Source organism: Rhinolophus sinicus, linkage group LG06 (assembly GCF_036562045.2).
Source record: "Rhinolophus sinicus isolate RSC01 linkage group LG06, ASM3656204v1, whole genome shotgun sequence".
In the NCBI taxonomy this organism is placed as follows: Eukaryota; Metazoa; Chordata; class Mammalia; order Chiroptera; family Rhinolophidae; genus Rhinolophus; species Rhinolophus sinicus.
Genome location: NC_133756.1, coordinates 4,647,754 through 4,673,899, shown reverse-complemented (window position 1 = coordinate 4,673,899; position 26,146 = coordinate 4,647,754). Strand labels below are relative to the sequence as shown.

General features: G+C 57.9%; 3 protein-coding genes across 5 annotated transcripts; 2 read left to right on the top strand and 1 right to left on the bottom strand.

The window, feature by feature from the left end:
- The first annotated feature begins 1,937 nt into the window (after positions 1 to 1,937).
- TAS1R1 (taste 1 receptor member 1) lies at positions 1,938 to 3,467 on the top strand. Its single transcript, XM_074334180.1, is given in 5 exon segments — positions 1,938 to 2,476; positions 2,479 to 2,553; positions 2,556 to 2,808; positions 2,810 to 3,009; positions 3,012 to 3,467. Coding segments are annotated over 5 exon segments (828 nt in total). The 5' UTR covers positions 1,938 to 2,286; the 3' UTR covers positions 3,122 to 3,467.
- Positions 3,468 to 3,605: 138 nt separating this feature from the next.
- On the top strand, positions 3,606 to 10,910 carry ZBTB48 (zinc finger and BTB domain containing 48). 3 transcript variants are annotated; one of them, XM_019746798.2, is made up of 11 exons: positions 3,606 to 3,749; positions 4,291 to 4,990; positions 5,487 to 5,728; positions 7,662 to 7,773; positions 8,368 to 8,460; positions 8,777 to 8,863; positions 9,020 to 9,174; positions 9,547 to 9,683; positions 9,755 to 9,919; positions 10,270 to 10,358; positions 10,554 to 10,910. In XM_019746798.2, exons 2-11 carry the CDS (start codon positions 4,298 to 4,300, stop codon positions 10,848 to 10,850), a joined length of 2,070 nt encoding a protein of 689 aa, XP_019602357.2. In that variant the 5' UTR covers positions 3,606 to 3,749; positions 4,291 to 4,297; the 3' UTR covers positions 10,851 to 10,910. The 3 variants fall into 3 exon arrangements, with proteins under 3 accessions (XP_019602357.2, XP_074190271.1, XP_074190273.1); XM_074334170.1 differs by having other exon boundaries at positions 8,272 to 8,460; XM_074334172.1 differs by having other exon boundaries at positions 3,620 to 3,749; positions 4,295 to 4,990; positions 8,272 to 8,460.
- A 1,770-nt stretch (positions 10,911 to 12,680) lies between these two features.
- KLHL21 (kelch like family member 21) lies at positions 12,681 to 23,991 on the bottom strand. The gene is made up of 4 exons (XM_019746764.2): positions 22,778 to 23,991; positions 20,284 to 20,689; positions 17,091 to 17,163; positions 12,681 to 15,865 (listed from the first exon to the last, which is right to left on the bottom strand). Exons 1-4 carry the CDS (start codon positions 23,796 to 23,798, stop codon positions 15,572 to 15,574), a joined length of 1,794 nt encoding a protein of 597 aa, XP_019602323.1. The 5' UTR covers positions 23,799 to 23,991; the 3' UTR covers positions 12,681 to 15,571.
- Positions 23,992 to 26,146: the final 2,155 nt, after the last annotated feature.

The window sequence follows — 26,146 nt, the reverse complement described above, 5'->3', positions numbered from 1 at the left end:
ATTACCCCATTGCAGGCCTGTCCCTCTCCACACTTTACTGTCTGGGGGAGAGATACAGCCCCACAGCCACCCTCTGTGACAGGTGAATGAGAACTGTTCAGCAGAACTGTCATTTAGTGGGACTTGTGCCTCCAGGGTCCTCTGCCTGTCCTCCTCAGCCAGGGCCTTGCTGTTTCCGCCTCTGAGGTTGCCACCTGTACTGCCTGCAGCCCCTTCTCAACCTACCGTCACCACATTCAAGCTCTGGCTGGGCCTTGCCTGGCATTTCGGTCCAGTTTCCGCTTTGTAATACATTCTTCTGTCCTGGCTATTAGAGTGCTTTGTGTTATAATTCCATTCCAATTATTTCCTGGCTTTGTGACATAACTAGATGGTAAAGATTAAGCAAGTGTGGCCTTTCTCCTTTTCCATCTCCTCCCCACTCCTCCCCAAGTTCAAACTCCTTGGTCGGCCAAATGCAGGGGAGCTTCTCCACGGGGAGGGAAGTGCAGACACATAGCAGTAGATGCTTCAGGAGCTCAGCAAACATAACGTAGGTTGGTGCCTTCATGAAGTCGACAGTCTAGGTAGAGAAAGCACTGCTTTTCTTGGAAAGAAGCTAGGTGCTTAGAGTCTGTGCAAATCATAGATTTGGGAGGCTAGGGGAAGCCATCAGGGGTCAGCAGCAGGATGCCCTAAACATGAAACACACCTGACAGCCAGCCTAGGAGGAAGGTTCTAGAAAGCCTGGCTCCTGAGGACTGGCCCAAAGTGCTACAGATGGAGCCGGGGAAGAGAAGATCTGGGGGAGAGAGACATGAAAACTGGCTTCAGATAAATGAAGGGCTGGCATGGGCAGGCGGCACTGAGCTTCCTCTGAGTGACTTAAGGACAGAAGTGATAGAAATGATGGAAGGTTCTTCCAACAAGCAGAGAGGCTGGAAAGCAGACTGGGCTAGTACTCTCTTCAAGCAGGGCTGAGTCATGTCCCCAGCACACCCCTGTTGGGGTCCAGCCAGCAGTTCCCAAAGTAGGCAATGAGGAACACAGGCTATCACCACATTCACAAGTGTCTGGGAAGAAGCACGAGTTAAACAAGGTTAAGCAGGTGTGGTGGTTAATTTTATGGTCAGTATGGCTAGGGCATGGTGCCCAGTTGTTTGATCAAACACCAGTTAGATATTGCTGTGAAGGTATTTCTAGATGTGGTTTACCTTTAAATCAATAGACTGAGTAAAGCAGATAGCCCTCCATAACGTGGGTGGGCCTCATCCAATCAGTTGAAGACCTTAAGAGGACAGATTGAGGGCTCCAGAAAAGGAAGGAATTTTGCCTCTGGACTCAAAACTGCAACATCAACTTTGTGGGGATTTCCAGCCTGCCCTGCAAACCTCAGGCTTGCCAGCCCCCACAATCTTGTGAGCCGGTTCCTTAAGATAAACTTCTTTCTCTGTGTGTTTCCTATTGGTTGTGTTTTTCTGGAAAACCCTGACCAGTACAGCAGGTTTCTCTGCTACAGGACTTCATAACAGTTGCTGATAGTTAGGTATGGGTTGGAGGCTATCTGCCCCCAGATTAAATTCTGATCAAGCAGAAATAAATAACCAGTTGAAAGCCTCAGGCGTAGCTTTGCGCCTTATTAGAGAGCTCCCAACCCAACTCCCTACGGATGCAATCTTATCCTAAATTATCCAAACGATGAGACTATGCTCTCATTGTACCCTCCCATGCCATCTGTATAAAGTCCTTCTACTGTTTATGCCAAAGATGCTGGCACCTCAAGTGACTTGGCCCAAATGCAGATACTAGTGTGTCTGTAGCAGACAAAAGAAAGAGCATGCTCCACCCAGAGATTCAAGGTCAAGATCAGAAAAGAAATTGAGGTAGCTAGGGCTTGGCTCAGAGCTGCACTTCAGGGGCCACATTCTTTCCTTTTACTATGCATCTCTTCTGTCCTCAGAGTCAACTCAGAAAACTCAGAGCAGCAGCTCAGGAAGATAGATTTGGTTAGTGGAAGTGCTGGAGAGATGAAAATGCCTTTTCTTTGGGGCTGGTTGCTCCCTTTGACCATAGCCTAACTGACATGTGGGCAGAGCTACCAGGCTAAGGCCCTCCCTAGGGGCGTCTTGATTTGCAAACCAACCCCTTCTGGGATCATGAGCCATACAAAACTTATCTGCCTATCTCCAGAATCTGTAATTCACATAGGCACCTTGAGGAAACACTTGGCCTTCGGCCCCACTCATCTTACTGTGCCCGGCAGAACCAAGCTCCTGTGGTACAGTTCTGCAACACCTGTAGGCTTGCATGGCCTTTCTCCCTTTTCCTTCTCTGATTACCTGGCTCCAGGAGCCCTTTCTGCCTTCCCTTTCAGACCTCCACAGCTGGAAAAAAGAGTGGATGCCTGAGGGAAGCCAGACTTGGCATGCGCCCATCTCTTGGGTGCTCCTGGTGGCGAAAGTGCTGCTGCTCCTACTGATGGCTTGGACTGCTGGCCTGTCACCTGGCACTTAGACACCCCTGTGGTGAGGTTGGCGGGGAGCAGGCTTTACTTCCTCATGCTGGGCTCCTGGGCAGGGGCCGTTGTGGCCTCTATAGCTTCTTTGGGGAGCCTACACTACCCACGTGCTCGCTGTGCCAAAGGCTCTTTGCTCTCGGTTTGGCATCTTCCTGTCCTGCCTGACAATCCACTCCTCCAACTTCGTTTTCTGCCAAGGTATCCGCCTCCCACAATGCCTGGGTCCGAAACCATGGAGTTGGCCTGTTTGTAGTGATCAGCTCAGTGGCCCAGCTATTTATCTGTCCAGCTTGGCTTGTGGTGTGGACCCCCCTACACTGGTCTCTCAGTCCGCGCCTTTGCCTGCAGCTGTGGGGGTAAGGACCTGCCAGAGACCTACAAGGCCAAATGTGTCACCCTCAGCCTGCTCCTCAACTCCTGGATCGCCTTCCTCACCACTGCCAGTGTCTATCAGGGCAAGTACCTGCCGGCTGTCAACGTGTTGGCCATGCTGGGCAGCCGTAGTGGCGGCTTCGCGGTTCTTTTCTCCCCAAGTGCTGGGTGATACTGTGCGGCCCAGGTCTCAGCACGTTGCCCTTCCAGGCCTTCATTTGGGGCTACATCAGGAGCTGCGGCTCCACCTGACCATTGGGTGGCTCCACCTGACCACTGGGTCGGCCAGGGCCAAGCCGGGGTGGAGTGGACAGGAAGCCTCCCCAGCCCTGAGGGGCGAAGGTCGAGGGGGGCGCGCAGAGCCTGGACTCCTCACTCTTGGCTTGGGAAATGTAAGGACACGGAGGAGCCCAGCCCGGACTCCGGCTGCCAAATAAGAGGTGACATATGCGTCTTGGTTGCGCTTCCTCTCTGGGCGAGGGTGAGGAGCTGATTCTTCTAGCCTGAGGGTGCCGCAACTGGCAAACCGCAGCCGGAACCTCGGGATTGCCACAGTAGTGAGAAGACCCGGCACCCAGCTTGGCGTTGCTAGGCAACTCCAGGAGGCGGGCCCAGCACCGAGAGAATTTGACATGGCCACGCCCATTCACATGCCATTGGCTGCTTTAGGCGTGACCCTGCCCCCAGATGTTGGCGGTGGAAGCCCAGCGCCTCAGAAGCGTTCCGCCCCGGCGGGCGCGCCCTGACGTCACGTCCGGCGGCGGCGACGGCGGCGTTCCGTACGGTCGGCCGGGCGCGTACGGCCCGGTTAGTTGCTTGGTGGGACTGGAGTCGACGCGGCCCGGAGCCGGTGGGGTCGGCGCAGGGCGGACCGGCCCCGGTGAGAAGATCGGGGAGTGCGGGGCGGGGGACGAAGGGCTACGGGCCGCCGTGGGCGCTGACGGAGTATGACCGCGGCCGCCTTCCGCCCGGCCGCTCGGGACGTGTGGGCGGGGCTCCGTTCACCTGTCCGCAGTCGCCGCCCTCCTCTGCGCTGGGTCCTCTCACTGTACTAGGCGCATCAGTTCGCCCTGATCCGCCACGTTTTCCCCAAACTGATTCCTTCCGGCAGTGCCGCTTCACCACCGTGTCTTAGCTCCCGCCAAGCTGTGCCTCCTGCCCGCAGCTCGTCCCCTGCGCCTCCACCGCCCACTCCGTGGCCAACCCCCATATGAGCTGCTCACTTGGCCCTCGCCTCCCGGGGGGCTTGCAGTCCCTTCCTGTCCCAGCGTGCGCGCTGCAAACTTGGTCCAAGCCCGCTTGTGATCGATGTGACTGAGTAGAGCCCGCCTCCCCTTTCCCTCTTCTCACATCCAGGGGCTCCCCCCGTTACCCCTGCTTTGGGCTGGCCGGGTTGTCACTCTTGCCTTCCTCTCCTCCAGACAGACCATGGACAACGGTTCCTTTATCCAGCACAGCGTGAGGGTTCTGCAGGAGCTGAACAAGCAGCGGGAGAAGGGCCAGTACTGCGATGCCACCCTGGACGTGGGGGGCCTGGTGTTCAAGGCGCACTGGAGTGTCCTCGCTTGCTGCAGCCACTTCTTCCAGAGTCTCTATGGGGATGGCTCAGGAGGCAGTGTTGTCCTCCCTGCCGGCTTTGCTGAGATTTTTGGCCTCTTGTTGGACTTTTTCTACACCGGGCACCTCGCCCTCACGTCTGGGAACCGGGATCAGGTGCTCCTGGCAGCCAGGGAGTTGCGAGTACCAGAGGCTGTGGAGCTGTGCCAGAGCTTCAAGCCGAAAACCTCAGTGGGACAGGCACCAAGTGGCCAGAGTGGGCTGGGGAAACCCGACCCCCAGGATGTGAACAGCCACCTCAAGGAGTTGGCAGGCTTGGAGGAAGAGGAAGTTTCAAGGACTGGGGGTCAGGTCCCTCGGGACCAGGAACTGAGCGGCAGTCACAGCCCCCAGAGGCCCCAGCTTGGTCTCCCTGCTCAGAGCGAGAGCCCCTCCTTCCTGCGTGGGAAACTCAAGCAGGCTCTGAAGCTTTGTCCCCCAGAGGACAAGGAGCCTGAGGATTGCAAAGTGCCCCCAAGGCCCTTTGAGGCTGAAGGTGCCCAGCTACAGGGCGGGAGTAATGAGGTACTGTGCCCAGGGTGCTGGAAATGAAGAGGCGGGAGTGGGGGAAGAGACTGACACTCTTCTGGCATAATGTGAACCCCAAGGTAGAATCTATTACATGATTTCGAAATAGGCTCTGGCCAAACATAGGAAACTGGCTCCATCCTGCAGCCTTGGGCTGACTTTTCTGCGAGTCACAGCTGTCTGTGGTTGCCAGTTTCTTGGGGTGGAGTGGGCAGCATCAAGGTTACAGGTGTTTCCCCAGGGTAGGGAAATCCTGCCAAACCTCCAGTTCCCCGCATATAGAGCCACTGTCCTCTAAATGCAAGACTTGGGTGCCGCCTGCCCTGGGATCCTGAAGGGAACAGTCACAGACAGAGGGACTCATCTGGGCATGTGCCTGGGTTGGGCCTTGGGTTGGAAGTGGATGGAGCTGGCTGCCCTGTAGATCCATTCCAGATCCCTTGCTGATTAATTTGGTGACCTCGCCCCCCTCCTGCTGCCTCTTCTGCTCTAGTGGGAAGTGGTGGTTCAAGTTGAGGACGACGGGGATGGCGACTATGTTTCTGAGATGGAGCCTGTGTCCAGCAGGAGGACATCCAATGTACTCAGAAAGTCCTGTGCTGCCGAGCCAGCGCTGAGCACAGGCTCCCTAGCAGCCGAGCCCCCTGAGAACAGAAAAGGTACAGCCGTGCCAGTTGAATGCCCCACATGTCATAAAAAGTTCCTCAGCAAATATTATCTAAAAGTCCACAACAGGTAAACATTCTGTTTTTCTATTTGCTTTTCCTGTCTGCCATTCCTGTGTTGGGGGAGGGGCCCTGTGCTCCCCCCTTCTGGGCCACGTAGGGCCAGGGGCACCCTCTCAGACCCACCGAGTGCCTGGGGTTGGCACGCCTCTGATCATCAGGGAGTGAGACCCTAGCCTTGGTCTGATTCCTTCGTCCCCTCCTACGGGGAGCCCTCTGGTGGGAGTGGGTTTGTGGACACTGTGTCAACAAGCTGCACTCACTGTGGACCTTGACCTCCCGCTGGCTTCTGCCAAGAGGATGAGAAGCCTGTGGCCCTGTGCTGTGGCCGAGGCCCCGCCAAGGCTGTTTCTGAAGGCCCAGAGTGTGGGCTTTGCGCCAAGAGGTTTCATCTTTAGGGTTGGTGCCGCCCACATTTCTGGGGAAATGTTAGCCCCGGCGTGTCAGTGGAGCATAAAAGATCATTTGTCTAAAGCTATAGCGTCCAGTAAGGAAATCAGATGCCACATGACACTATTTTAACTTCAAATAGAAGTAATTAGAATTAAATCAATTCAGTTCCTCAGACACACTAGCCACCTGTCCCTTGCTGCCGGGTTGGACAGCGCTGACCCAGAGTCTCTGCGAGGCCTCCAGGGATGGCAGCTGGTGACTTGCCTTCCATTCCTGCCACTCCCTAGCCCAAGACATCACTGGTCCACCTGGTGCCATTTCTTGCCGAGCCAAGTTGGGCCACACGCAGTTTCTCACTGCGACACTCTGGGACGCCACTGGTGACTGACTGGAGTTGGAGCTGGGAGGAGGGGAACCTGTTTGCTCTCCCTGCTTTGGGGCAGCTGCCACCAGAGAAGTCTTTGGAGAAGTCCCAGTGTGGGAAGCACCCTGAGATGGTCCACATCTTCCTGGTCACGCCCCCAGTGTAAGACTTGGGTGTAGGCACTGCCCCACCCCCTTCTTGGGCTGCTGTCTGCCACATTGGCCCTAATACTAGGAGGGAATGGCCTCCTGAGGTCACTAGGATGGGGGACGAGGACAGTCTGCAGAGCAGCAGAGGATGAGAGAAGCGTCTGGTTAATGGCAGGCAGCTTAGCTTGTAAGAGCTCCTGGTGCCACTCATAGGCTTGGGTCAGGGTTCATGTAGTTCATTCATTCTACAAGCTGTCTGTCAAGTAGCTGACAGGACTCTTCCGGGTGCTTGGGAAACCTTAGCGAACACAGCAAAGAGGCCTTGGGGAGCTTGCCTTCCAGTGGGGCGACACAGACTGTCCACTACCAGATAAGTCCCTTGACAGCAGGAGGGAAGGCAGGAAGTGCCGCCGAAAAGGAAAAGCACAGCAGTGCCGAGCTAGGGTTGCAATTCCATTTAAAGGAGATTTGAGTGGACTCCAAGGAGGTGAGGACGTCCACTGAGTGGGCAGCTGGGGAGGAGGTTCGGGCTGCGAGGAGAGCTAGGGCAGCGGCTCTGGGGGGCGGGTGAGCTGGTGGCTTGGTGAATATCACGGCATAGAAACGTGGAGCGTGAGGACAGGGAGGTAGGGGGCAGGCCCCCTGCACCCTCACAGGGCCGCAGGCCTTTTCTAAGGGTGGAATAGCGGCCTGGGCGGGTTGTGAGCAAACGTGATGAGATCTGCCTGAGCACCCATCTGGCTACTGAAGTTAAAAGCTGTAGGAGGGCTGGCTTAGAGTGGAGACGGGTAGGTCAGGCAGGGGCTCGGGCGGGGGTGGCTGCACTAGGGGTGGCCGGAGGCGAGGAAAGATGCGCCAGGCCCGGGGGCGGCCCGTCAGGCCTGGAGCTGGGCCTGAAGCAGGGAGGAGGGTTTCCGGGCTACCTCTACAGGATCACCAGCCATGTGGTGAGCCCCAGGGAGTCTGAGGGGGCACTGGGCGAGGGCAAGGTGGGAAGTCCACTCAGACCCCACACTCGTAATGGCTTCTCCTGGCAGGAAGCACACTGGGGAGAAGCCCTTCGAGTGTCCCAAATGTGGGAAGTGTTACTTTCGGAAGGAGAATCTCCTGGAGCACGAAGCCCGGAATTGTATGAACCGCTCAGAACAGGTACTTGTGGGCAGGGGCACACTGGCCTCTGTGTTCCTGCCATCGGGAGGGTCACCCAGGAGAGACTGTCATAGATGGGGAGTAAACTCAAGAGAGCTGCAGGTTCCTTGCATGCCATTGAGTTGGCTCCCTGGTATTACAGGTGTGGGGGGGGCACAGGTCTCAAGAGCGGAAGGGACAGCCCAGGAGGGACTTGGAGGGAGGTGTTTGGGGTTTGCCTGCCCCGCCCCTGGACTTGGGGAAGGGGTACCTTGGAGAAAGGGTAGTTGCTGGGAAAGGCCACATGGCCACTCCCCCCGCTCCACTGCACCCCCATGTGGTACTGCCAGCCAAACCCTGCCCTTGTCTTTCTAGAGGCTGTTGCCAGGGGCAGGGGCTGCAGGTAAGGCCGATGGGCCCCTGCCTTCAGCCTGGCGTGGTGGGTTTGCTGTGGTCAGGGTCAGGGCAGGCAGGTTACGTGTTGCCCTCTCCCACCCTAGCGGCCCCCTCCTCGGGCAGGCTCCTCCCAGCAGCGAGTGGAAGCCCGGGCCGAGGCCGCCGTCGCAGGCAGAGGCCCCCGCTGATGGCAGCCCTGCTTGCCCCTCACACTGCCAGGTCTTCACATGCTCCGTGTGTCAGGAGACCTTCCGCCGGAGGACGGAGCTGCGGGCGCACATGGTGTCGCACACAGGGGAGATGCCCTACAAGGTCAGGCTGGGCCGCCCGAGGGTCCCTCCCGCTGAGCCCAGTCCGTGAGATGGTGTTAGGTGCCCCCTAGGAGCCCAGCTTTCCCCACCCACCCAGTGCCCCCAAACCTTTGTGCAGGGCCACTGGCCTCTTTTGGGCCTTTGTTTCTTTCCAGGGAGGGCAGGTTCAGCATCCCTGTGGGTGTGGCACGGGGGCCTCCCTGGTGCGTCCTTCACAGCAGGGCAAGGAGCCTCCCGGCTTCTCAAGGTGGGCCCTGCCCCGGGGGTGCCAGGGTTGTGGGCACAGCTGCCTCGCTGACCGTGGGCCTGTTTTCCAGTGCTCGTCCTGTTCCCAGCAGTTCATGCAGAAGAAGGACTTACAGAGTCACATGATCAAGCTGCACGGAGCCCCCAAACCCCACGCTGTAAGTGCCAGGCTGTGCCGAGGGCTGGGCGGGCACACACTGATGCTGGCCTGGAGCCGGTGCAGAAGGCCGGGGGGTGCGGGGGAAGCTCCTAAAGCAGCCCCACCCGGCCTTGCCCTGGGCTTGCTCCCTCCATCCGGCCCCTCTGGCCCGCAGTGTCCCACCTGTGCGAAGTGCTTCCTGTCCCGCACGGAGCTGCAGCTGCACGAGGCTTTCAAGCACCGCGGGGAGAAGCTGTTTGTGTGTGAGGAGTGTGGGCACCGGGCGTCGAGCCGGAACGGCCTGCAGATGCACATCAAGGCCAAGCACAGGTGGGGGAAGGCAGTTTGCTAACACACGAAATGGTGCCCTCCATGCTGACTGTGGCGCCTGTAGCCTTTCTGGGTTGGGGGCATCTTGGGGGGATGAGCACGTCTGCCAGGCAGAGGCTGGGGGACCCAGCCTGGACCTAGTCCAGGCTAGAACAAGCCCTGGGCTGGAGCCCGTGCCCCTTTCCTGGTGCTTCCCAAGCCCTCCTTCCACCAGGCAGCTCATCAAAGCCTGGGCCCACCCCAGTGGTCAGGCAATTTTCTTCGTCTTTGCTGCTTCCTTGGCTCTGGAGCCAGTCATGCTCCCAGCTTCAGCAGAGCGAGGGTGCCGCTTCCCGTGGTGATGGCCTCTGCCTGTGTCCCCCACCCGGACAGGAACGAGAGGCCGTACGTCTGTGAGTTCTGCAGTCATGCCTTCACCCAGAAGGCCAATCTCAACATGCATCTGCGCACACACACGGGCGAGAAGCCTTTCCAGTGCCACCTCTGCGGCAAGACCTTTCGCACCCAAGGTGAGGCAGGCCCATTCCCTCCCTGTCCCAGGGCTGAGGCCTCTAGGCTGAGCCCTCGCTTGTCCCCGCAGCCAGCCTGGACAAGCACAACCGCACCCACACTGGTGAGAGGCCCTTCAGCTGTGAATTCTGTGAGCAGCGCTTCACCGAGAAGGGGCCCCTGCTGAGGCATGTGGCCAGCCGCCACCAGGAGGGCCGGCCCCACTTCTGCCAGATATGTGGGAAGACCTTCAAAGGTACCTGGGTTGGCGGAGGCCCTCACCCCTCCCCCTTCCCTGGGCGGAGCAGAGGGCAGGCCATCTCTATTCCTTGCCCACCAGAGTTGGGGAGTCTCCTCCAGTGGGTGAGGTCAGGTGCAGCGGTGGCTTTCCCATGCTCCTCCTTGGTGGGGACCTCTTCCATTCCCCACTGTTACCTGCTTTGACCAAAGGGGAGGTAGGGGAAGCTCCCCCGGGTCCTGTGCAGTAGTGACCTCGGGGTGGCGCTGTACAGCCTCGCAGTTGCAAACCCAGAGGACCCCCACCTCAGGGCACGAGGCCCACTTCCCCACTGCCGACTCTCCTCATGGGGCTCTTTCCGCCTGCAGCTGTGGAGCAGCTGCGTGTGCACGTCCGCAGGCACAAGGGCGTGAGGAAGTTTGAGTGCACTGAGTGTGGCTACAAGTTCACCCGGCAGGTAAGCATGGGGTCACTTCCTGCCTGCTGGGGCTCCCTCCCCTAGGCCCCTCCCAGCACAGTCCTGAGCCCCCTCTCCCCAGGCCCATCCCAGCAGAGCCCTGAGCCCCCTCCCTCCAGGCCCCTTCCAGCACAGCCCTGAGCCCCCTCCCCCCAGACCCCTCCCAATGCAGCCCTGAGCCCCCCTACCCCCCAGGCCCACCTCCGGAGGCATATGGAGATCCACGACCGGGTGGAGAACTACAACCCACGGCAGCGCAAGCTCCGGAACCTGGTCATCGAGGATGAGAAGATGGTGGTGGTGGCACTCCAGCCGCCTGCTGAGCTGGAGGTGGGCTCGGCGGAGGTCATCGTGGAGTCCCTGGCCCAAGGGGGTCTGGCCTCCCAGCTCCCTGGCCAGAGACTGTGTGCGGAGGAGAGCTTCGCCAGCCCGGGTGTCATGGAACCCTCACTCCTCATCACAGCTGCCATTCCTGAGGACTGTGACACGTAGCCCCACCCACCACAGCCCACTGGCTCCCACCCTCAATAAACCACATGGCTTTGGACTAGATTGTTTCAGCCTGACCAGTGGTCTGATCGCCAGTAACCTGGTCAGGGTTTTAGAACCAAGAGCAGGGGTCAGACTCAGTAGCATTCCTATTTCATAGCTGGGGTGCTGCCAGCTAGTTGGGGTAGAGTTCATTACTGAGCCTCTGGAGTCAAGGAGTGGCCAGGGCCCCTGATGACGGCCTCACTGGCTCAGGGCTCCCACCAGTTAGTGTGTGGCCCAGGTTGGAGGCACGTCCACAGATGGGACCCTTCCTTGGGAGGCCTGAGCTTGGTTAGCTTGTCCAGGAGGCCTGGGGACAGGCAAGGCCAGGCCTAGCATGGTGAGAGGCCCTGGAGGTCCCCTGGTTTTGATATGGGGAACGATGGGGTGGGGTGCTTTGTGTCAGGAACAGTGCATGCGCACGAGGTAGCCTGCCTCCAAATTCCTTCCCAACTCCTCCTCTATAGCCTGTGACGTGGAGCAGGTTACAGTTACTAACCACTCATTTCCTCATCTTTTAATGGAATTAGTAACAGTACAGGCTTCCCAAACAAATTAAATGAGGGAGTGTGCTGTTCCAGTTCCTGAGCTGGATTACAAACCACCCCCGAACTTGCCTGGGGCTCGGGCTGCTCTGAAGATGGCTCACTTCTGAGCCTGGCAAGTTGGCACTGGCTGTGGGCGTGGGCCCCTCTCCACCAGTTGCTTGCATGTCCTCGCAGCATGGTGGCTGGGTGCCAAGAGCAAAAGCCCCAACAGGCCAACCCTGCAAGGCCTTTTTATGACCTAGCCCTAGAAGCCAGTGTCACCCCTGCCATGGTGTTGGTCCAGTGACCAAACAACTCACTTCCCAGATTCCAAGGGAGGGTTCCGTTGACCGCAGCACTCAATAGAGAGTGTCAGAATCTGTGCCAGTTTACAATTGCCCCACCCACTCAGGGCCTGGCACAGTGGAACTCTGAACGAGTGGTGGTGATGGTTCTGACCCCAAGAGGTTGTCGGGCCAGACAAGTTCCACCGCAGGAGGACGCCCAGAACATCAGCCCCAAGCTACGCAGTTTCTCCTGGAGTTTCAGGAGGACCACTACCTTGTATTTAGACCCAGAATCCATCCAACAGTCTTCCCTTTTATTCCTTGACTGCTGGGGAGCTCAGAGGCAATGACAGTTCAAGTGCAATGATGCAGCCCAGGTGGAGCTGCTTCCAAGCAGCTTTGGCAAGGACATTAAAAAGGCTGCTAACTGTAGCCTCAAAATGCTCCCTGCCCAGCCCAGGCACCGGCCTCTTCCTTGGGTTCAGAGGGCCTACAGATGTGAGGGACATTTGTGAACTTCCTGCCCGGGAGTCCACGGCCTCTTCCGGGACCCTCCATTATGTGAAGGGTCCCCCCCATCCCATCCCCGGCCCCAAGTCCCAGGTTCATCCACTGCAGAGACAGGATGTCACCACCCTGGAACCACACCTTCAGGAGAGGCTGGGGGAGTAAGTGCAGTGCCAACAGGTGGAGCCAAGAGGCCGGAATCAGCTTTGGAGAAACCACCCGTGTTGCTCACGTCTTGGGCTTCGCCTCCTTTTTACTTCATACCTGGTAATGATTTCAGATGAGACGGGCCTAAAGAGCATTGCCAAGCCTAGCAGGGGCCCTGGGCGCTCCACTCTGCCTTATGCCCCGCCCCTGCACAGCGACGCCCCCACTTCGTTCCTTGACACTTCTCTGCTCCCCTTGCCAGACATGTTTGGCCTTGGCCCGAAAGTCCCAAGACAGCCGCATAAAGGGAACGACACCAAGTGTATAGGAAACATTTTTATTTCAAAAAGTACGTATTGAAGGCATCCTAAAACCTTACAGGATTCTGGCCACGTAAGCCTACAGAACAGACAAATAAATACGCAAACCGACCCCACCCTCAGGGGTTGAAACTGGGTGCTGGACACTGAGGGAGTGTGTCCGTTAGTACCAAAGTCTCTGAAGTCACATAAATAGAGAACACTTCCTAGGTCAGCATTAAATACTATCACTGAATTCTCATAACTTAATTTGTCTTATAGACTGATAAAGGCGTGCGCATCCAACACGCGTCCCCACCCCCAGTGGCCCAGCCTCTGGCCCCACGTCAGTGTACAGACATCTGTTAAATGGTGGCCCCCTGGCAGCACAGAACCCACGACGGGAAGCCAGGAGGGCAGAGAAGGGAGCAGACATGTCTGAAGGGCTGTCCCTGACGCTGGACGGCCCGCTGGAGCCTGTTGCCAAGGTTGCTGCCTTCCCTTCCCATCCTTAGTCTTTCAAACCAAAGAGAGAGGCTGGGCGGCGGGGGCCTGGAGAAGGACGCAAACCCAACCCTGTCTCTCCTTCACTGGTCCATCATCTGGGCAGCCGCCAGACAGTGGGACGGTCCGTCCACTGGTGGCCAGTCAGGGTGAAGTACCAAAAAGAGCAGGAGCTCAGGACACTGGGCCCCCAGCCACGCGGGAAGGCCAGACAAAGGCTGGTTTCATAAGAAAATCAACAGCATTTGCAGCCCTGTCTCAACAACAAAGCTTTACATACCTTGCTGCCCAGGGGAAATCCTTGACCCTGACAGGGTCACAGCCATGCCTGTCTGGAGGGAGGAGGGGAGAGCTATGGTGGCCACAGCTCACATCCACTTACCACTCCCTGTTTCACCCTCTTGGGTGCTGAGGGGGCCCTCTATGGAGAGGGCCCAAGGAAGGGTGCCAGGAGTCTCCATGAGACCAAGACTTCACACCCTCTGGGAGGCCCTCCTGTCACAATTATCACAAAATCTGTGTGACGTGTCCCCACACTAACTGGGCAATACACAGTCTCTCCGGCACTGAGCTTGGCGCTAGTATATAATCAGGGCTCAATCAATCCACACAGCCCAGCCCTGCCCGCTGTCCCTGTGCCACTGACAGGACACAAGCCATCACACTTGGCAGCCTCTGCCTGCAAAGGAACCGAAGACGGCCACCCCACAGAGCTCGGACAGCCTCTGGGTGGGCTCAGCCCCAGCAGCCCCTGTGGAGAGGGCGCACTGAGGGCTAAGACCACGGCTGGGGAAAAAGGGGCAGGCGAGCCCTGACTCACCCAGGAAGGACGAAGGCAAACCTGGGGGAGGGTCCCCAGGGAGCAGGAAGCAACAGTGTGGGGCAGCTGAGCGCATGATGCCCAGGCCCACAGGAGCCTCTTGCTGGCCCTCCCCCTCCCCCACCTCCAACAGTGCCTGGCACACAGTGGGTGCTCAGGAATGACAATCCCAAGGGGATGGGAGGGGCTGGCTGTGAGCTGTGGCCGCTCCAGCAGGGTATCCAGAGCACAATTTCTAACCTTGAGCAATGACACCACACACAGGTGAGCCCACCGGACAGTGTGAAGGCCACACTTCCTCCCCAGAACCACCATGCTGCCTGGCCATCTTAGTTCACTGGGAAAAGGCAACGCAGTGAACATTTGCTTTCAGTTTAGTATCTAACGAGGAACACGCAAACACCCTTCTCTCTGGAAGGAAAACAAATTCAAGCAAAGGCTACTTTGGAGACCTTGAGGGGACAAGATCCCCCAATCCGCAGAAATGCTTACATTCCCCAGAGAAAACAGGGGCCCCTGAGCTGCGGGGTTTCCCGGGAGCCCCTGTTTGTGAGGGGCTTAAGGCACCGCCCCCCCCACAGCCTGCAGAAAGCTTCCGCAGAGGCACTGCAACAGAAAAAAAATCAAATCAATTTGACCCTGGTTCCAGCTGCCTCTTCTTCTAAGGAAAGGCCAAACTGCATTTCAAACCTGCAACCAACCACGGAGGCCACCCTGCCCAGAGCTTGCTTTACAAGCAGCAGGCTTCTCTTCTCACTCACAGGCCGGCCGGCGAGGGTGTCTGCAGCGGTCTGCCCAGCTGGGCTTCCACCTTGTATTTGCAGGCATCTGCCCTCTCTTGCCTCAGCCTGAGACAAGGTCCCAGAGGTCTCCAAGCCAGGGGGCAACACACCAGCAGGTGGGGTGGGTGGACAGGGACACCCAGTGCCTGCCTCAGCCCAGGTCCACTAGAGACAGCAAACACTTAGCAAGTCCCTCTGGAACCCCAAGGCCACACTCCTGCCCACAGCCTTGCGTCCCCGAGTCTGAGCTCACCTCCTGGAATCCCATCCCTGTGAGGGGTGTTTTGGCGTGAGACCTCCTTCCTCTGGGGAGCTGGCCAGCTGGGACATCCAGCAGAGGACACAGAGTCTGGGACCCCACTGCAGCCAGTTTCTGCCTGACCCCTGATGCTCTAAGACAGCCGGGCCATTCTCAGACTTCCACGGGAGGACCCCCCCCATCCACTCACACCACAAAAGTGGCCCCCCCCTGCCCAGGTGGAGCAAGGAGGAGCAGGTGGCGGCAGCAGGCGGGGTGTGTGCTGCATTGGTGAGGTGGGGAGGGGGCACAAGCTGGGGTGACCTGTTGGAGCCAGATGTGCTGGCAGGGAGACAGCCCTTCCTGGACCAACAGAGGGGCACTTACAACTGGCTTTGGCCCCAGCAGCTGTGACCCAGGCTCTGGATGCACAGGACTCTCCAGGTGTCAGACTCCGAGTCCGGCCTCCGCCTGGTGAGCCTAACCTGTCCTCGTGCACGAAGGAGGGGCTGCTGCCCCCCAAAAGGTGCTGGGTTACCTGCACCGAGGCCCTCCCTGGGCCAGGCCTGGGCTAGTGCAGTTCATGCGGGTTCTGTGGTGGCCGCGGCCGGCCCACATCCACGTCACTGCTGCCACTGTCCAGCTCAAAGCCATGCCCGCCTGAGGGTGTCTGGGGCATGAACTGGCGGAAGATGCTGACGCTGCCATGCCAGAAGGTGGGTTCCGGGAGCCGGCCCACCACGCTCCACGCCCGAGTCTCAGGGTCATAGGCCTCCACCACGTCCGAGAGTTCAAACGTATTGTCGTACCCGCCCGACACGTAGAGCTTCCCTCCGAGGACGGCCAGGCTGCCCCCCACGTGCACCTGTGGGCCAAGGGGGACAGGTGAGTGGAGGCCAGAAGCGAGGGCAGAGCAGAGTCCCTGCAGCCCCTCTCCATGGAGAAGGTGCCCGGGACCCTTGGGAGGGGCTGCCTTGGCACTTCTGGAAATGGTGCTGCGAGCCACCCTCTGCATACTTTCCAGGACCGGCCAACGCCCTTCCTACACACCAGCTAGGAAAACGGGGCTCCACGCCCAGGGGTCACATGACACACCTGGTCCCTATGATGGGCAGGGGGCTAGAGGCACCAAGTCGCCCTGAGAGCAGCACCAGCCCTCTAAGGTGGGCACAAGTGTCCTCCCCATCTGTGAGATGGGGACACTGAGCCTTGTGTGGCTGACACCTACAGAGCTGGAACTTGACCCAAAGTCTGGGCTCTGAGCCATGAGGCTGGGCTATCCCATCTTTCCTGGATTTGCTATAATGCGCATGTATAACTCATTATGGGGAAAAACACGAAGTTACATCTCCTAAATGTGAAGAAGTTAAGCGGTGATGTTGTAAATTGTGACATTTGCCATGCAGAGTTATCATGAGCAGGTCCGGAAATTTTAATGAAGACAGAGAAGATGCAGGTGGGTGCAGACATGTGTCGGGGACTAAGGAGACCACCCATGCGGCCAAATGCTGCCTAGCCTTCCCGGCTGCACCACGCTATCAGGCTCAGCACCTCTCTTGGCAACAAGCAGAGAGGAGACCCCAAGCAGGCAGCAACAGCCATGTGTCCTATTCAGAGCACACAGCTGGTGCTGAATAAATGTGTCCCCAACGTCAGTCCCCAAAGACCTCCTGTCTGACTTCGTCCCCTCTGTTGTCCGCTTGCTCACCCTGCTCCAGCCACACTGAGCTGTGGGGGCTTGTTCCGGGAGCACCTCGGCATATCCTGCCCCGGGGCCTTTGCACTTGTTGTCTGCCTGTTGAACACTCTTCTCCAGTACGCTCTCCGCTTCATAGCAGCTACTCAACAAATACTGGTCCAAATGCAGGATCTCACTAAGCTGTGTGACCCTGGGATCTTACTTAAGGTATTGGTGTCTCAGTAACCCTAAAGTACAAACTGAGGACAACGCCAGCCCTCTACGAAGTGAGAGAACACCGGGCAAGGGCTCAACCCAGGCCCCGCACACCAGGACGGTCACCCAAACACTTAGGATGACGCCTGGGCCACAAAACAGGACCAGCCGCTGCTTCCATCACAGGAAAACTCACCTGGTTCATAGACGGGATCTTGTCCCACTCGTTTTTCGTGGGGTTGTACACATCTACCTCGGCAGAGTCATCCCTGTGGAGAGAAGGACGGGGAGAGCAGGTCAGAGCAAGGATGGGAGAACCCTGGGTGTGAACGGCCAGAGAGGAAGGTCCTCCAAGCCCTTCGCCTCTGGGGACACCGTTGGGGCCATATGGCAGCCCACTAGCCAGGGAGGCCTATCCCTGACTTCAGGCCCCCACACCAATCGGGCCTGGGCTTCAAGGCCACAACCCAGCCTGCTCCCCAACCCCAAAGACCACGCCTTGAAGTGCTTAAACCCTTCCCCACACCCAGCACCAACGCGCTGCCCGCCCCTTGCTGTGGCCACACTGACTTGCTTCAGATCTTGAACTTAATCAGGGTCCTGCCCCCCACTCATCCTTCCGATGTGGACACGTGCCACCTCTTCAGGACAGCCTCCTGGGGCTGTGCAGTCCAGGCCTGCCCCCACCTGTACCGCCTCCCCGTGTGCCCTGGCCACTGCTGTCACCACCGCTGTCAGCACCCCAAATCCCGTCCTGTTCACTGCGGCGTCCCCAGCACCCGGCAGGGTAACCACAACTCCAGGAAGGAAGACACCAATGCTGTGCTTCCCTTCAACCTTGTTTGACACGCTCCTGATCCCTGCAATAAAGGGTTCAAAGACACTGCCTCCAAAACTGTAGTCGTAAGGATCCCAGGTCAGGGGTCAGGGGAGGCGCCAGACAGGAAATATTTTAGGCCCCGCAGACGTTCCCCAACACCCAGTCCTAGCACAAAAGGCAGCCACAGGCACACGTACACAAAGGGGTGGCTACGTCCCAACAAAACCTTATTTATGGAAGCAGAAATTTGAATTGTGCACTTTTCACATGTGATGAAATATTGCTCGTTTGGTTTTTTTTACCTCTAACTAGCTCAAAATGTAAAAGCCATTCTTACGTTGGGGCCCATATGATGATAATTAATACTGAGACCCACAGGGCTGCCTGCTACCCAGCAGGGACACATAAGCTGCAGCCAGAAGGCGCCAGGCTGGAAAACGTTCCCAGCCCCTTCCTCTGCAGGGGCCAGGGCACCCCAGCCAAGGAGCCACCTTAACCGAGGACCAAGGCAGGCACGGCCAGGGGAAGACGGGGCAGCGGGTTACTGCTTACAGCTCAGGACAGCAGCAATGAGGGGGTGAGATCTCCACATAGCACTGGCTGCCTGCCTGGGATGGCACCTTTCGGCAGGAGCGGCCCTGATGGGTGGCATTCCGAGGAGAGGGGGTTATGTGGGTCATGAGGTACCAAAGTGCAAGAACAGGGTGGCTCGGGGACAAACACCCAAGTGCATCAGACCCAGGCCTTGCCCACACTCTCAGCCAAGGCCAGGCCCCCACTACCCACCCGAAGGACGAGTTTTTCACCAAATGGAGGGAGGGGGCAGAGCTAAATCCGTCTTCCCCACCTCCCTGCCCCGTAGCTTAGGTGAACTCTTACAAAGGCTCACAGGGGGTGCAGGGGGCACCTAATGCTTCCATGTGGGGCAGTTTAGCAATGACAAGTGACAGGCCAGGAGGAGGAAAGTGTAGGAGCCCTCCGCGGCAGGCCGGACCTCAGACACCCTTGTTCTAGGACCACAGGGCGGGAGGTTATTCTCAAAGGCACCAGCCTGGAACTATGGCCCAGGGGCTGGCACGCTGGTAAGCTGTATTTATAGCTGCCTCCACCCCCTCCTTGAAGACATCTACCACGACTTGGGGAGCTGGGCGAAGGGTCAGATGACGTGTGTAACAGGCCCAGGGGCTAGCTGAGATTCCAGGGCTTTCTCAGAGCAGACTGCAGGTTCTTGGCACAAGGCGATGCCTGGCCCCTTGGCCACTTGCAAGCTGCCACCTCTGTCCTAATGTGTTTACACAGAAAGCCTGGGAAGGAGCCTGGAGCTGGGGGAGGGGCAGCTCAGATGGCTGGGGGCAGGGCGTGCTGAGAAGCAAAGTGCACAGGTCCTCTGAGAGGGAAAGGGAACAGGGGAGCACCGTTCATACCTTTCCCTCCCCTCCTGGCCCCACAACTTCAGGCAGGCTCCAGGCCAGGGAGGGGAGGAGACACACACAGGCTGTGCTCCGTAGGCAGGAGCTCCGAGTTCCCCAGCTGCCCACTGGCCCATCAGGAGGGGCATTTAGCTGTACCTAGTCATCATGACCAGTGGATGCGCAGTGACCCAATGGCTGCCCATCTCCGCTCCACGCCGCCAGGGCCACAGCCTGGCCCAGGGAGGCCGTGGTCAGGGACCTGGGACGGATGTCCTTGGTTCAACCCTTGTGCCACCACTTAAAGCTCGTGGCCGGAAGTCCCCTACCCCTCTAAGCCTCTGTTCTGTGGAACAGGGACGACAGTGGTGCCCATCTCATCAGACAGTCATAGAGATCAACCAGGAAAACGCCCACGAAGCGCCCACAGCGCTCGGCAGGTCCACGTCCCCACTGAGCGCTAACTACTGTCATCATTCCCACAGGTAGCTCCGGGGCCTCAGCACCAGCTCCCGCCCTGATGGGATCCTTGGACAACAGCATGCCTTCAATAAGCCCTGAGCCCTCCCCGTGCCAAGCCAGGTGGGAAGGGAATAAACAGAACCTGCGGAATGCACTGGACACGAACGTGTTGCTTTAAACAGGGAGCGGGGCTGAACCCACCACCTGGTTTCTTGCCCACCTGCCTGAGCGTGGACACTCTGCTAGGTGAGCAAAGGGCCCTCCCTCTGCCAAGGCCACAGCTCCCCCAAAAGCTCTCCTCTGGTCTTTTAAAGATTCAGAATCCCTCTTAGGTAGGACAGGTTCCTTCTGAACCAATGCTCTGTGGAAACAGCCAGGGCCTTTAGTGGACCCTCCAGGTGGAAGTTCACCAAATGGACACATTTCATTTAGCGTCTATGAATCTCAAAAAAGTCCTCTGAAAGGATCTCACTTCACCACACTTGGGATCCCTTGGTTAAGAAAACCTAGAAGCCCATAGAAAGCGCTCTAAGAAACGGGGCAGAAAGAAACAGGTGCTCCAGGTCAGAAAGACCCAGCCTTGGATCCCAGACTGGCCTCAGTTCCCTCATCTGTGTAATGGGGAGAACAGCAGTGATGTGCTTAGCACGGGGCCTGGTAAGAAAGATCACACGGTGGCCTTGGCCCCTGGGACTCACCTGATGAAATACATGAGTCCATTCAGAGTCACTGTCTTGGGGGCAAAGGACCAGGGAGGGAGCTGGCCACAGTCCACCAGCGACCACAGGTCCATGTCCGGGTGGTAGCACTGCATCACCATGGTCTCCTTGCCGGCCAGGGAGCCGATGGCATAGAGCTGGCCCCGGCATGCTGTGGTGGAGCAGTTGTCCATGGGGTAGGTCATGGGCTGCAGGGCCTCCCAGGAGTCGGTGGTGTGGTCATAGCGCTCCGTGCTGTCCGAGGCCACCACGTACAACAGCCCATCCAGCACGCAGGAGCTGTGGTACTCGCGGGCCTTCAGCATGGGAGCCACCTCCGTCCACTCGTTCACGCTTGAGTTGTACCTCCACACACAGTCGTAGAGCCGGGAGCCATCAGACCCTCCTGCCGGGACATGTACAACAGACAGGTCAGCCCATGCTGACTTGGGGTGAGTCACCCACCCACGAGTCCCTGAACTTCTGAGAAGGCGTCTCCAGGGAAGGGATGAACCTCCTTGGACTTTGAGGGAAATACACGTCCTCTTTCACCAATGCCGAGGCCAGGGGATCCATGCCAGGGCTAAGGCAAAGCAGATGCTGCCCGCTGTCCACAAGGACGGCGGGACTTCATGCCACCAAAGCACTGTCAAATCTCTGCAGGCCAAGCAACGGCTCTGGGGCTGCAATTTTCAGTAAACAGCATCCTCAGCTGGACCGTGGCGTCAGGTCTGAGTCAGTTTTCCCAGGGAGCCACAAAGCATGAGGGGTGGGGTACACAGGGACTTGTTCACCAAATTCTAGGCTTCCTGGCCATCCCCTAACAAAGGCTGTGCCAGGAATAGCTGAGAGGAAATCTACTTCACGTTGCAAGCAAAAGACCCAGCACAGAAAGTCATGCTGCCAGTGGGCTTCTGGGCTCTGCTTGATTTAGGTGCGGGTTCCTGACACGTTTTGTTTGTAAAAAACTCATCAAATCATCCAAGTATACGTATACTCTTCTGTTTGTATTTACTTCAAAAAGAGCTAAAAAATGAAAAACAGTGGTACTGACTGTAATCAATTAAACCAGGTCTACTCAGGACGTAGAAGTCCCTCAGCAAGAAGGGAGCCCAGAACCCTGGGGTTGCATTCCCTACCCCGAAGCTGGCGCCACAGGCAGACCAGGCATGACATTCTATCCACCTCATGGCCCTGAGCTTTTTACAGGGAGAAAACAAGTTCGTGTCAAGTACACTCTGCCTGCCTCCTTTCTATAGAACTGTCCACAGCAGCTGAGGCCGCTTGCTCACCCCTGTGAAATTCCCTACAGGCAGCTGTCTGGAATGACCCAGCCACCTGTCTAAACCCAAAGGATTAGCTGCTAAGCTGAGACACTTATGGGTGGGCAAAGTTGGGGCCAGTCTGACCAGTTTGGGGAGGGAGTTCCCTGGCCAGACTTGGTGGTGGGGGGCACAGTTCCCAAACAACACAAAGCCAACCTTAGACTGCAGAGTCTGATTCTGGGAGATGCCTGAAGCTGAAGGCCAAGGAGGCCTGTCCTTAGGTCAGGATGCCTCCCACTTATCAGCTCAGGGCCCCACAGGAACACTCGAGCAAGTCTCAGAGGTGGCTTTCTCTGGAATGTGCCAGGCTGGCCCAGCCCTGAGCTTCACTGCCTGATAACAGCCCTTGGCAGGGCCTGAATGCACACTCAGGCTGCTTCTTTCCTTATATAGCCGTCACAGACACCGCCCATGCTCACCCCATGGAAGGAGGCAGCCTTCTGTTTGAGCCAGGATTTAGCCTTAATAAAAAATGTGGGAGAAGCCCAGGACTGGGGCTGGCTGGGACCCGCCCAGCATGACTCGGCAGTGTTTTGGGGCTTGGGCCAAGTAACTGGGAGAAAATCTCTTAGCATGTGACTATGTTTACAGTCGCTGGGCTGGGAGCAGCCTAAACACCATGTGACCCACAGTGCATGGCCAAGGTGCAAGTCCAAGAGAACCTAGTCACTGGTGACAAAATGCACGCGTCAGGAGGCCTGGGTGGCTCAGCTGGGAGGGAAAAATCCCTGGGAGTGGAGAATGGATGCCTCACAGCGCGTCAGCCCAGGACCTGTCCCTGGACCACCCTTAGGGAGAAAAGAAAGCACCGATTGTGTGGGGTGAACGCCCCAGTATCATCCAATCAAAAGGGGGGGGCGGCACCTCCCCTGGCAAGGAGCGGGCAACCCAGGCAGACCATAACGGGCAGGTTAGAGACCCACAATCGGCTACTTGTCCCCACTACACAAGGGGACAAAGGATCTTCTAGTTCGATCCTAGAACGGTACGCACTGGTCAGCTTGGGGAAAAGGAAGTGACCTCTTGCACTCAGGTCGGGTCCTGGACTCCACGGTCTGTGGGCGAATCTGGCAGGTAGACGTGCTCCCCCGGGGCGCAGGTGACTAACCCTAGAGACCCCAGCCTGAAGGGGCCGGCTGGCCTAGAGTCCTCTTGACCAACCCACTCACCGGTCACGTAGATGTCGTTGCCCAACGCCACGATGCTGTAGCCCCCACCCAGGTGGTCGGGGAACTCGGCCAGGTAGCGCCACTGGCCCGTCTGCGGGTTGTAGCAGTCGACTGTGACCAGCTCGTCGCAGTCCTGGTCGCAGCCGCCCACGAGCACGAGGATCTCGGCGAGGCCGGTGGAGGGGCGCGGGCGCATGCGGGGACAGGGCCCGCGGTCGTGGCGGTCGTAGCGCGCCGCTTGGAAGTCGCGCGCCTCCCGCAGCAGGCGCAGGCAGGGCGGGCAGCGCGCCACCAGTGGCTCGGCCTCGACATGAGCCAGCAGGTAGAAGCGGCGCACGAAGGGCAGGCGCACGGCCTCGAGGAGCTGCGGCCAATGCGCCGCGCGGCGCGGCGGGTCGGCGCGCACCCAGCGCAGCGCCAGCTGGTAGGCGGCCTCCTCCTTGGGCACGCACAGCCCGTCGTCGCGCAGGTAGCGCAGCAGGCGCGCCAGCGGCAGCCGCTCCAGCTGCTCCGCGCCCAGCTCGCCCACGTGGCGCAGTATGAAGCGCTGCGCCGCGCTCGCCAGCCCCGCGCAGCTGAAGGCCTCGGCGAAGTCCTGCATGTCCAGGCAGTTGGCCAGGTCGAGCTGCTGCTGCAGAAAGGCGCCACACGCCTCCTTCACGGCCGGGAACTGCAGTAGGTCGGCGGCGCGCAAAAGCGGCTCGGCGTTGTCGCCGCTTACGGCCACGCGGCCCGTGTAGCTGAAGTCTAGCAGCAGCTGCAGCATGTCGGGCGGCACGCCGTGCAGGCGCACCCGCTCGGCGCGGCTCTCGCGCAGCTGCCCGGCGAACATGGCGCGGAAGTAGGGGCTGGCGGCTGCCAGCACGGCGCGGTGCGCCGGGAAGTCGCGCCCGCCCGCCGCCTCCAGGGTCACGTCCAGGAACTTGCGCTCCGCACGGAGCTGGCTCAGGCCGCGCAGCAGGCTCAGCGCGTGCGCGGGGTCCGAGAAAGGCAGCACGGCCAAGGGCGCCGGCCGCTCCATGGCGCCTTCGCTGCGGGGCGCTGGGTAGGAGCGCACGACGGTCCAGGAGGCCGCGGCCGGGGCCAGCGGGAGAGACGCGGCGCGTTCGCTGCCGCCGCTATAAATACGTCCGGGCGCCGCGGCCTCTGGAGGGCTGGCCCGGGCGTGGGCGGGACGCCGGCGGCTCCGCCCACTTAACCCCTGCGGGCCCGGCGCGGCAACCGGGCGAAGCTAGCTGGCTCTTCGCCCCGCGCGCGCGCGCGCGCCCGCCCCCGCGCTCCCGGCTGAGTCACCACCGCCCGCGCCTGCTCCCTCTCTCCGCCCTTCCGGGGCTTCCTGCAGCCTCCCGCCGACGCTCGGGCCGGTGATGGCGGGTGACAAGTGTTCTCAACGAGGGTCTGCAGTGCCGCGCTCCGGGAATGGGGGCCTCCAGGGCCTACCCACGACCCAGCCGGGCCCGGGTGCTGAACAAAACCGTGTTCAGTGGGGGCTAGCGCGGCGCCCAAAACCGAAGCCACCCTTTCGCGCCAGACTTCCCAACTGCGTCCGCCCCCGAGCTCTAGGGCGGCTCGGTACAATGGCTTTTTTTTTTTTTTTTTTTAGTTCCACTAGTTCCACGGGTTGCTAGTTAACCCTATCACGGAAAAGATTTCAAACAACAGGATTAATTACCATTCAGGAGCAAAGCATGAACAAGTATAAGGTTTTTAGGGGACGTTTTTTCTCGGCGCATTTATAAGTGACACGGGGCCAGACGCCAGGAATCTGCTCCACTGTGGTCCTGCAGTAGTTTCAAACTTGACTAATTCGGTCATTAACTTTCGTCAGCATAAGGCGCAGATGCAGTTTCCGATTCATAGGGACTCTCAGGCTCCAGAGCTGCCCTCTGAAGAGGGCAGGCCTGCTCTGGGGTCGGCCACACGGTCACCCCCACCTCTCCTCGCCTCCTCTCCTGGAGATGGAAGTGTGAAAGCAGCAAACTGAGGATACGAGAAGTTCCCAAGAATTACTATTAAACTGAACAAAAAGCTTCAGCTCCAGAAAGTTATTTTGGGAAAAAGCAGTTTTTTTCCTCTTCCATGAGGGGATTCTAGGGGCCGGGACAGTGCGTTCAGCTCAAGGTCAGACAGGGGACTGCCTTAAAAACCAGGAAATGTGGCCGTTCGGAAATGTCAGTCACTTGTGGGGTGACAGTGAAGAAAGGAATCTGTCTTATTTTGGTTCTAATAGATACAATACCAGGACTGCACTTTCAACAAAATCGTAAAAAAGAGAATCTCCTCACTTGGAAGCCATTTTTTCCTTTAGTTTAATGTATGCTTTGTTCAGTTTTAGAAAAGACCCTTATTTCGCCTCCAGCCCTCCTTTTGCAGTTGAAACCTGGGGTTTTGTTATTTAATAGTTCCCCACCCCCATGTCCTGTGGGCTTCACAGACATTCCTGATGAACCCTCCAGCCCCAGCAGTGTCCCAGCCCAGGCCCAGCACAGGGCAGTTGCTGTCATTTCTTGGTTCCAGCCAAGTCTGCACAGCCTTTGCAGAAGACATCTTGTTTTTATTGCATCTCTGAAATGAGTACTGTAGGCTTTCTCTTCTCCCTGAATCTCTCATCATCCTGCCCTGAGAATGTATCTGGTCTAAATTTCAGCATGGGAAGCACAGGCCTGAGTAAGAAAACAGTCAGGTACCCAGGCAGCTGCCTGTTGCCCATAGATGGACTGTTCGCACAGCTATTAACTCTGGCAGCAGCATTCCTGGGCCCAGGAGCCCCGCCAATAGCTTACTTGCACAGGCTTTGTGACAAGCAAGTCTGAGTAGCCAGGAAGTGGGATGTTTGTAGGGAAAAGTACTACAGTCCCTCTGGGTCAGAACTCACCCACCTTGCATAAATCAAGTCTTTACCAAATCAATGTGTCTGTCTATAGTTAAAAACTGAGTCCAGTTTTGTGTACTCCTAATGGGGTGGTTACTTCAAACAAATCATGTTTGGGTCTTACTATGAAACCTTGAAGAATAATGTAGGTATTTATTGAAATGGAAAGGTGTTCATGTGATGGGGTCAAGTGAAAAATCTGATTACCCACAGTATGACTCAATTTATTGTGTTTCTATGCCTACAAAAAAATTGTGAACGTAACATTGTCTGTAGATGGTTACGTTTTTGTTTTGGTTTGCCTGCATTTTCTCTTTCTGTACTAAACATAGAAACTGTGTATTAAAGAAATAATACAAGTTCAAAATGAAAAATTCAGTTTATGAGAAAAAAACTATTATTAATATCTCAGATCTAACAGGCAAGCATTTGAAACGACATGTATATATGTAAGTCAACAAATAAATGTAGTTAGAAAAGAAGCAGTATATTTAGAC

Excerpts from the sequence above, each read along its gene's own strand:
- ZBTB48 (XM_074334170.1), top strand. The coding sequence starts at position 4,298 with ATGGACAACGGTTCCTTTATCCAGCACAGCGTGAGGGTTCTGCAGGAG. Across the intron at positions 4,991-5,486 it reads TACAGGGCGGGAGTAATGAG|TGGGAAGTGGTGGTTCAAGT; the intron begins GTACTGTGCCCA and ends CTTCTGCTCTAG. Across the intron at positions 8,864-9,019 it reads GAGCCCCCAAACCCCACGCT|TGTCCCACCTGTGCGAAGTG; the intron begins GTAAGTGCCAGG and ends TCTGGCCCGCAG.
- KLHL21 (XM_019746764.2), bottom strand. The coding sequence starts at position 23,798 with ATGGAGCGGCCGGCGCCCTTGGCCGTGCTGCCTTTCTCGGACCCCGCG. Across the intron at positions 20,690-22,777 it reads CAACGACATCTACGTGACCG|GAGGGTCTGATGGCTCCCGG; the intron begins GTGAGTGGGTTG and ends ATGTCCCGGCAG. Across the intron at positions 15,866-17,090 it reads AGATCCCGTCTATGAACCAG|GTGCACGTGGGGGGCAGCCT; the intron begins GTGAGTTTTCCT and ends CTTGGCCCACAG.